The following is a 10,245-nucleotide window of genomic DNA, read 5'->3' as shown; positions in this document are numbered from 1 at the left end:
ATACAATCATGCAAGCATTGATGGTGATTATTTGATGATGTTCATGCTCCAACTCTTTTAAACGACCAACCAATAATCAATAGCTGCGACTACATTGCAAAGTGAACTTGTACCCCGTGATTTGTTGCATATTTGCAATTCAAGACTCCTTAAAAAAAAACACTACCACAAAATGTAAAGTAGAAGCCTGCCAAAGTTTCAACTTCGAATTCCTATCTTCTCTTATTTCTCAAAGGATGAAGAAACAAAACTGCAACATGATTTTTAACTCTAGTTGCAAACTTCATGCTTGATCTGAAACTGAAGTTTCAATCATATTACAATCTGATAACTCACAACTCAAAATTCATGATCAAAGAAAATAAATCAACACAAACACAAAGTGGTACTAAACACTTAAACCTAATAATGATTTTTAAAATCATACATTCATTTACTAAATCCCCAAGAAAACACAATTTAATGAGACTGCTTGTGTGAATTATTTCTCCATGACTATTCTCTTCCCTACCCAGCCCCCAACTATATGTAGATATATGAAGTTCACTTGTAAATTCTATTAAAAACAGCTGGGTATTTTTGCCATCTAAGCAAAGTGCAACACATCTTTCATTGATCAAACATTACTGTACCTAATTAAAATGATTTCAAAATTTCCGCACTTCACAGAAGTGTCACGCTGACCGAATCATCAAAATCTAGGGGGTGAGAGAGAAAGAGAGAGAGAGATAAAATGGGATATGGTGGACTTTAACAAAAATAAAACACACATCTTAAATCTGTATCAGTATCACAAGCACTACGCATTAGCATTAAGCATTAAGCTAATTATGTTAAGTATAAATTATTTCAATTATAAAAAATCTAAGTATGAAGTTTGTCAAGTAAATAAATTTACTTGACATAATTTCTTGGCAATTTTTTTTTTTTTTTTTAAAAGAAAAGTCAAGAATTCAATACCATTGACAAATTACATGTATGTCCAAAATGACAAGATTTAAAGATTTAGGATACACATTTCCTTCTTAATGTTTTTTGCTTGTTGGACATTAAGTGAAACTGCTTTCTTTCATTTTATCCTCCCAAAAGATAAAAATCTAATTGAACTATTCAATGTAGATGCATATCACCATCTACAAATTTTCCTACATACATTGTGATACAAATTTTGAACATGGGGCAAAACAAATTTGCAAACAAAATACAAGCTTTAATGCAATGTCAAAGGAATCTCTTCAAATGAATTAAGATGTTCTTTATCATTTAAACTGTAGTAGAAGGATCATTAATTTAATTTAAACTCGCATATCATATGAATAAACAAGTAACATAAAGTCTCTTTTAGCAAAGTATTATCTTCCATTATTCTATCATAATTATCGTCAGGGATTTTCAGTAACGACACAGAATCAGATCTATACTGTAAAAGTTAATGTTAACGGGTATAAACAAAACACATCAACACAGGTGCCAGTAGTAACATAACAGGGGTTTGTAAAGTGCAGACATGTATCCACAGAAAGAAAGAATGTGTATTTTTTTATTAAAGAACGGTTAGATCACTTCCAGAAACAGAAAATAAGATTGATAATATGCTGGTATGATCATAAATGCCATGAGGGATAAGAGAGTGGGCGTTAGAGAATGGTAGGGTAGGGTGCACATATGGGAAGGTGTACGTGTATGTGAGGAGGGAAAATCAAACAATACATCAAAATAAACATATGGGACTTACAGCAATCACAAAATACACTGGCTGCATGCAAATACAACATCCAAAACTCAGCTTTTACTCCATTATCAAAGCTTTTTTTTTCTGTTTCCCTAGTCATTTTCAATTTTTAAAGGAAATCCATATTACATGTACTTCAGTGAAAATATAATTTTTTTTCCAAAGGCATCGTATTAAAGACAGAAAGTACGAAAAGAGAGCTAAGATCATGACTCAAACGATAAACATGCTAACTGTCATATCCCAAATTATCTAATTTCTGAGGCAAAACTGACCATATTTTCATGGACAAGTACTTTCGCAATCGATATATAAAATCCCTGAATCATTTCTTATATGTATTTTAAAGTTGCGAAAGATCACAGATTATAACAATCCAAAATTCTCTCAAAACAATGGTATAATCACATGATTTAAAGATTACCAAAAATGTAATCTTTACAAAATTTACAATAACACATGATTTTTTTTCACACCACTATATCACTTGACTTGAAAGACATTTCATTTTCTTTCATTTCAAACTGTTGCATTACTGGCTCCTAGATTACTTAAAAATTCTGCTAAAGAAAGCATATTTATAGAAAAAAGATTCTACAACAGTCAGTAATTTTATGTAGATGTATGATATCATGCACTTTACTTCATTAAGTTTTGTACATGTTTGAATCCTTCCAAAATATTCCAATGGTAAACATCTTCTAAGCATGCATTTCAAAAAGCTTTTAGTATATTTTCACGAGATTGTCGAGTATTTTTAAACATACTGTATTTTTCCATAAGCGTGAGATTATTATTGCCGACTTATTGATTGAATTTATGCAAGGTTGTGATCGCAAATATGTATAGTTCATGTCCTTTTCAGTTTCATCTCGCAATAAATTATTCAGAGAATGGCTTTGATACAGTTAACGAGTCACATATTGAATAAAGAAACTAACTTTGACAGAATACTGCTTATCGCAACAAAAATATAAGCATTTAAATACACAAGTGAATTTTCTTTCAAGACCATACAACATTGCACAAGAAGCTCAACTATCATCTAGGGATTCTTTTTTTTTTGATATATTAGCTCTATGCCCTTATCAAACTTATCGGCTTAACATAAACATATAAAAGCGAAAGAGGCATGCTCGCTACAACGCAAACAAAAAACACACAGATAGATAATATATTTATATGGTACAAGCAAAAGGTGTCATCAGTAAATGACGCTAGGATAAACATATATATATAAGGGATTTAGTCTAGCTGGTTTGGGGGTAGTCCATTAGGATGTTGTGTTACATGACATCGACAAAGAACATGCTAACTGTCATATCCCAAATTATCTAATTTCTGAGGCAAAACTGACCATATTTTCATGGACAAGTACTTTCGCAATCGATATATAAAATCCCTGAATCATTTCTTATATGTATTTTAAAGTTGCGAAAGATCACAGATTATAACAATCCAAAATTCTCTCAAAACAATGGTATAATCACATGATTTAAAGATTACCAAAAATGTAATCTTTACAAAATTTACAATAACACATGATTTTTTTTCACACCACTATATCACTTGACTTGAAAGACATTTCATTTTCTTTCATTTCAAACTGTTGCATTACTGGCTCCTAGATTACTTAAAAATTCTGCTAAAGAAAGCATATTTATAGAAAAAAGATTCTACAACAGTCAGTAATTTTATGTAGATGTATGATATCATGCACTTTACTTCATTAAGTTTTGTACATGTTTGAATCCTTCCAAAATATTCCAATGGTAAACATCTTCTAAGCATGCATTTCAAAAAGCTTTTAGTATATTTTCACGAGATTGTCGAGTATTTTTAAACATACTGTATTTTTCCATAAGCGTGAGATTATTATTGCCGACTTATTGATTGAATTTATGCAAGGTTGTGATCGCAAATATGTATAGTTCATGTCCTTTTCAGTTTCATCTCGCAATAAATTATTCAGAGAATGGCTTTGATACAGTTAACGAGTCACATATTGAATAAAGAAACTAACTTTGACAGAATACTGCTTATCGCAACAAAAATATAAGCATTTAAATACACAAGTGAATTTTCTTTCAAGACCATACAACATTGCACAAGAAGCTCAACTATCATCTAGGGATTCTTTTTTTTTTGATATATTAGCTCTATGCCCTTATCAAACTTATCGGCTTAACATAAACATATAAAAGCGAAAGAGGCATGCTCGCTACAACGCAAACAAAAAACACACAGATAGATAATATATTTATATGGTACAAGCAAAAGGTGTCATCAGTAAATGACGCTAGGATAAACATATATATATAAGGGATTTAGTCTAGCTGGTTTGGGGGTAGTCCATTAGGATGTTGTGTTACATGACATCGACAAAGAACTCACAAGGGTTTCCCATAGCCATGCGGAAAGACTGTCTGCTGCCGGATAGATCCTCAGGCACACTACCGAGTTGTCTAGGCATCATTGGTACCATGACAGGTGGCCCACCTTGGCTTGGGGGACCGATGCCTTGGGCGGGTCCGATGCCTTGGGTTTGGTGATGCGGGGGTCCGACCAGCACTTGCTGCGGGCCGATCCCTTGATGGATTCCAGAGGAAGATCCGAAGCCGATGCTGTGATGCTGTCCTCCTATCGACGGGGGACCGATGCCGTGGTTGGATAGGGCACCGATGCTACCACCGGGGGCACCACCAGGGGCCATCATACCGGTGTTCGTGACGGACGGGGGTCCAATGCCCTGCATGCTACCCATAAGGGCAGGAGGGATGTCTCCGGCGACGGTAGATGCTTGGTCGGAAGACTCACTACCGCTTCCTTTGCTTCCTGATCCTCCTTTGGATGCCAATGCTTTGGCTATCTTATCTTGGCTATGACCAGAATCACTGCTTCCTAGAACACAAAATATCAGGAAAAAAATCAGTGAAGTGCCTGTTTACTGAACCCTTTCCAAGCTGAATAGTAATTTGCAAATGTAATATTTGCTAACATTGCAATGCCTATACTTGCAATTTTATTATGTATAGGTAGATGATTTAGCATATCAGATATTTTGCATTGCCATAGAATATACTGCTCTTTTTAAATTTATATAATATCAATACACAAAGTTCTTTGGAACCACATAGATACATCAGATGACAACGTGGTATGCGCTATTCAAGAACAGAATAACATTATTCTTATTGTCATTATTAGGTGAATTCCACCAACTTTCAGCTGCTGAGCTACAACCCAGTTTGCAATCAATAAATCACACGATCGATACCAAGAATTTCTGGAGCTCTTGAGGAGTTATTCCTAGATATACTCATCTCTGTGTTTTACAACTTCATCATTCCTGACAAATAACCTCAAACTCTACTAGTTGGAAACATAAGGGCCAACATCAAAACTTGTTATTAAAACAGCTTAAAGTAGAAATATATTGAAAATCGTAAAAATGGAGAATCATATATCAAATTAAAGGAGAAAATAAGAAGAACACGATGGTGTACATCATTTATCATGGAGACCGATGAAACTCAGTTAATTAATAGTTTAAAGTTCTCTCTCTGAATGCTTCAAACACGCAGAATTATGTTCGCGAAATTGGGGATTTTTTATGACGTCACTGTCTGTACAAGAGGCGTGATTGGCTCTCCCACGTGAAGCTCCACTTGCATGCAAAACCTGTTGCGAGGGTACGTTTTCTCCACATTGTCACTCAATACTTCGATCCCGAAATGAAAGAAAACCCAGAATTTTATCTAGATTTGGATTTTCAAATTGATGATTTTGAAGATGAGGAGAATGATGATGAAATGAACAACAAAGTGACATAGTTGGAGGTAAATTGGGGGAATTACGCCGATGATGATGAGTCGGACAATTCAACTTGCAACACGATCACATGCCGATTCGCTACCAACTCATGTAGCTGCTAAAAGTGCTAGCTACACCGCGCGGGCCAAATTGAATTCATGAAAATGAATTACCACACTGTCCAGACAAAGTCTCTTACCTCTGTGACTATGAAGAAGGAAAATAATGATATAACTGTACTTACAAACAAGTGAATATAATCCGAACCTGAAGGCAAATCAACGAATAGCAGCAGACGATATGCACCGACGATAAATTTCATGTGGCTGGGATAGATTGTCACTCGTTCTGTTTGATGTAATTTTTATCTCATTAATTTGACAAAATTACGAAACTCCGGGAATTATCTATCTATATAAAAATATAGTAACATCTTGTATTATTTTTTGAATTACGATAAAACCTTTTTTGAAGGAAAACGTTGAGGTAAATTAAAATTAGATGTAAAAGTATTCAGTGACAGTGTGGAGAAAACGTACCCTCGCAACAGGTTTTGCATGCAAGTGGAGCTTCACGTGGGAGAGCCAATCACGCCTCTCGTACAGACAGTGAAGTCATCAAATTCGAGTCAATTCAGAGACCGATGCGAGGCATATTTCAGAGAGGCATTTTAGCGTTTTTTAATCGGCGATTTTCACCTTTATTATTTTCATTATTTTTTTTAATGACCCACTGATAATCCCCACATCATTACCTTTCCATTGATATATAATAAGACCACATTCATAATCAATATATTTCTCCTTTAATATTTCTGTCAATGCCCTCAATGATGGATGATATCTGTATACTCATACAAGCTTGATCAGTGGCGGATCCAGGATCAACCAGAAGTGGGGGAACCACAAGGGGCCACTTTCTCCTCTAAATTTCTGTGACACCCCCCCCCCCCCCTTCCATAAAAAAGAGAAAATTATGTATTACAATATTTTGGAAGGAGGAATGTCCTATTAAAATTCCCCCCCCCCCCTCCTCCCCGGATGCCAAAGGGGCCCAAAGTTTTTATTTACACACTTTTCTTTTGCCTTTTAAAAAAAAAGTCATGTTTTTTTATTCCGAATACCGGGATTCCCTTAGATATGCTTCTTCATTATAAACTTACCTCCGCTACCACTGCCTATGCTTGTGGCACCAAAGCTTGTGTAACTTGCCGTGTCGAAGCTTGTGTAGCCCGGGACCCCTGGGGGCATCTGATAAGGCATAGGGGGTGCAGTGGGGAGGGGTGGCGGGGGCATCCAGTGGCCCTGCTGGGGTAGGGGCGCTAGCGTGTCCCTGTCCGCCTCGGAGGCTTCGTCTCCTAAGGAAAGAGAGGCTAGGTCTGGAGAAGAGAAGAAAAACACCACCAGTTAAGATAAAGCAAAAAAAAAAACATTTAAAAGATTCAAATGGGATTGGACTATTTTGAGCATATTGTTAAAAGTGTATGATTATCAACAAATAATCAGATGAAGATGATTTACATCACATCAAATAAAACTAGCACTAAAATCAACATTTCAATTCTCTACACAAATTACCCTTGTAATATATTAGACACTTCACTGGCACAAAATCTTATTATTCATTTGAAACTTATTCCATGAAATGCAGAAGGACATAAAAGCTGCTCTGTTACTGCCAGGAAAATTACTCCTCATTATCGTAGAGCAATCGGAGACTTCTGATAAAGTAAGTGATAAGTGCCATACAAGCAAGTATAATTATCATATTATTACATTATACAACACATTGATCAAGGAAACTTCCGCAAAGGACACCAAAGACATAGTAGCACTATCTATAACATTACAAAACAGACTGATCAGAGAGACTTACTTCCGCAAAGGTCACCAAAGACATAGTAGCACTGCTCTGAGAAAGTGATCTTGTTGACTGTATGTCTGATGAAGCCAGCTTTTAAGAGGTTACAGGCATACTTCCTCGCTTCTCTCCTGTCTTGAAAGCCTTCTACATGCGTGAATAGCCATTCTACTACATCAGAACCTGAAACAAACAATTAGAGAAGAGCGTTGTTCAATGAACTTAAAAAGGATTTGAAGACGTTTCACAAAGATTTAAAAGTTGTAATTAACCTCCAGTTGCAAATGTATGTAACTCATAGGTGCATTGGGCACATCATGCTCGTGAAAAGTGCTCTACTGCATGTACTAATCAATAAGACTATGCACGACGGCAATTTAACAATTTTTCGTCAGACGATAAAAAATTTGTGAACCCCCCCCCCTCCCGAAAAAAAGAAATTATTTGCCGTTCCGCAATAAATCTGTCCATGGGTGTCATGCACACTAAGCCTTCTTAATTTGTGATCTGTCAATAGTCCACATTAGGTAGAAGTATCCGTCTCCCAAAGAGTTGGACTTAAAATTCCTTGTTTCATGCAGTATATAACACATCCCATGCCTCATCACAGCCATTCTTCATTAGACACTTCTTCCCCACTCATTCTTGATTTCAAGAAAATAGCCACACTGGTTCTTAGTCCCAATTCCAATATCCGAAGCAACAAACTGACAGAAATAAGGAAATCTGACCCCGAAGAAAATCCCTGCAATCAACAACAAATTCCCTGTTCATATCTTACACTCTCAACGAGTTCGAGTCATAATTTTTGTGGGGTTGACATCAGATGAAACTGTGAGCACTGGAATCATGCTCACAAAACTTTTGTGATGTCCTTATTAACACTTCATTTCAAGTTTGAGGAGTGCTGGTATTTCTTGCATTTCTCTTGAGGTAGCCCTACACTGTAGTCTATGGCTCAAGAACTCGATACCTACCTATGAAAGCGCTTGAGATGGTGATTTTGAGCCACATTCTATCCCTAATATCGAGGCCGGAGTCCGGGGCTGCCATTGCCCTGGCGATGGTCGTCATGTCCGTGTTTAAGGTCAGTCGACCAAAGTCTTCTAACCCTATAGGATTTAAAAGGAAAGTAAAACAATGGACAGCAAGATGATAAAATGATCCCATTATGTGTAATGTCCATTTGATGTAAAATGGTGTTATCCAATTGCTCCTACAAATATATTTGTCTTTAGACATCCCCTAATCTTGACATAGGTGTAGTTTCCATTGCCCTAACATACCTACCATCCCCCTTATCTGTCCCTCCCCTCCTCATCTCCTATTGACTTCTACCACCACTTTCTGATCCCCTACCTATTTTATCAACCATTCTCCTACCTGACGGACATTTCCCTCCTCCTTCCCTTCTTTGCTTCATCCTCTTATTTAGATTCTCATCCATTATTCCTTTCATCCTTTTGGCACTACACTCCTCTACCTTCCCCCTTTTCCTCCCCATCTTTATATCTAACTCTCATTTTTACCCTCCTCCTCCTCCATCCCCCTTTCCACATCTGATCCCAAAAGCCTGCTCCCATAACCCCCTATCTTCCTCATTCCTTTTCTTCATCTTAATTCATATTTTATGACACTAATGATGTTCAAATCACCAAACTTGACGTGCAACTCCACTTACTTTCTGACTCTGGTAGAGAACTGGTAATGGAAGAGCTTGTAGAGGTCATAGAGGTCATTGATGGACTCATAGGCCCCGCCCTACCTTGATACTCTGCAGCAACTGTAAAGAGATTATAGTACAGTAGAATTAATCCAAGTTTTAAATCTGGTTTAGTCCACTTCACTTCACCCTTACCCCCTCCCTCCACTTTACTCTAATCGATGCATCAACGTCATCATCACCATCATTGTCACTTTGTTATATTTATCATTATCCCAATCATCATTACCATATCATCATCAATCATCATCACCATCATCATCATCATCAACACTATTATCACCATTATCACAAGCAGCAGCATCATAATCATCATCATCATCACAACCACCACCATCATCATCACTAACACCAAAACTACCACCACTACAACCACAACCATCACCACCATCATCATTATAATCACCATCATTGTCACCACCATCACCACCACAACCACCATTTTCATCATCACCGTCATCATCATCATCATCACAATCATTAAATTCATCACCATCACCACCACAACCACCACCACCAACGTCATCATCACCATCATCGTCACCTTCACCACCACCATCACAACCACCATTCTCATCATCATCATGATCATTGCCATAATCATCATCATCATCATCATTTTCATCATCATCATCATCACCATCATTATCATCATCCTCACTACCACCACCACCACCACTACAACCATCACCGCCACTATCACTACCACCATTCTCATCATCATCGTCATCATCATCACCACCACCACCATCATCATAATCACCCTTACCTTTCATGGCATTTGTGTGTGCTACCCATGCTCCAGGGTCTATTGGTCTGACTGGCTCACCTGCAAACAATCATGATATATCCAATCATTACAAAATACAATCAATCTATAAAACTCATTTCACAGAGCTTACAATATAACTACAGATATTGTGATGTGTGTCCATTTTAAGAACCTTGCCTGCTGCGAGAATTCGGTATTGGTTTAGTGGTACCTTTGTGTCATCACATATATCGTGATGAATAACTGACCACTTCGCTTATAAAGCAGAAGTCATTCCTGTCAGATCCAAATGACTGCAATTATTGTGAATAATACCAGGGGGTGTTTCACAAAGATTTAAGTATG

The 10,245-nt window shown here is 36.9% G+C and overlaps 1 protein-coding gene across 2 annotated transcripts in view; it reads right to left on the bottom strand.

Annotated features, from left to right (window-relative positions):
- LOC129276639 (segment polarity protein dishevelled homolog DVL-3-like) overlaps positions 1 to 10,245 on the bottom strand; it is a 30,776-nt gene that overhangs the window by 6,426 nt on the left and 14,105 nt on the right. The window contains exons 9-15 of one of the 2 annotated variants that reach the window (XM_054913030.2): positions 9,898 to 9,957; positions 9,087 to 9,188; positions 8,383 to 8,517; positions 7,421 to 7,588; positions 6,708 to 6,923; positions 4,127 to 4,633; positions 633 to 698 (exon numbers count right to left, since the gene is read on the bottom strand). In XM_054913030.2, the coding sequence (XP_054769005.2) occupies positions 664 to 698; positions 4,127 to 4,633; positions 6,708 to 6,923; positions 7,421 to 7,588; positions 8,383 to 8,517; positions 9,087 to 9,188; positions 9,898 to 9,957 (1,223 nt within the window). In that variant the 3' untranslated portion in view covers positions 633 to 663. The remainder of the gene's footprint in view (positions 1 to 632; positions 699 to 4,126; positions 4,634 to 6,707; positions 6,924 to 7,420; positions 7,589 to 8,382; positions 8,518 to 9,086; positions 9,189 to 9,897; positions 9,958 to 10,245) is intronic. The other variant, XM_054913031.2, reaches the window with a different exon arrangement.

This window comes from Lytechinus pictus, chromosome 14 (genome assembly GCF_037042905.1).
Source record: "Lytechinus pictus isolate F3 Inbred chromosome 14, Lp3.0, whole genome shotgun sequence".
Lineage (NCBI taxonomy): Eukaryota > Metazoa > Echinodermata > Echinoidea > Temnopleuroida > Toxopneustidae > Lytechinus > Lytechinus pictus.
The sequence above is the reverse complement of the archived record's forward strand: the minus strand, read 5'-3'. Positions and strand labels throughout refer to the sequence as shown.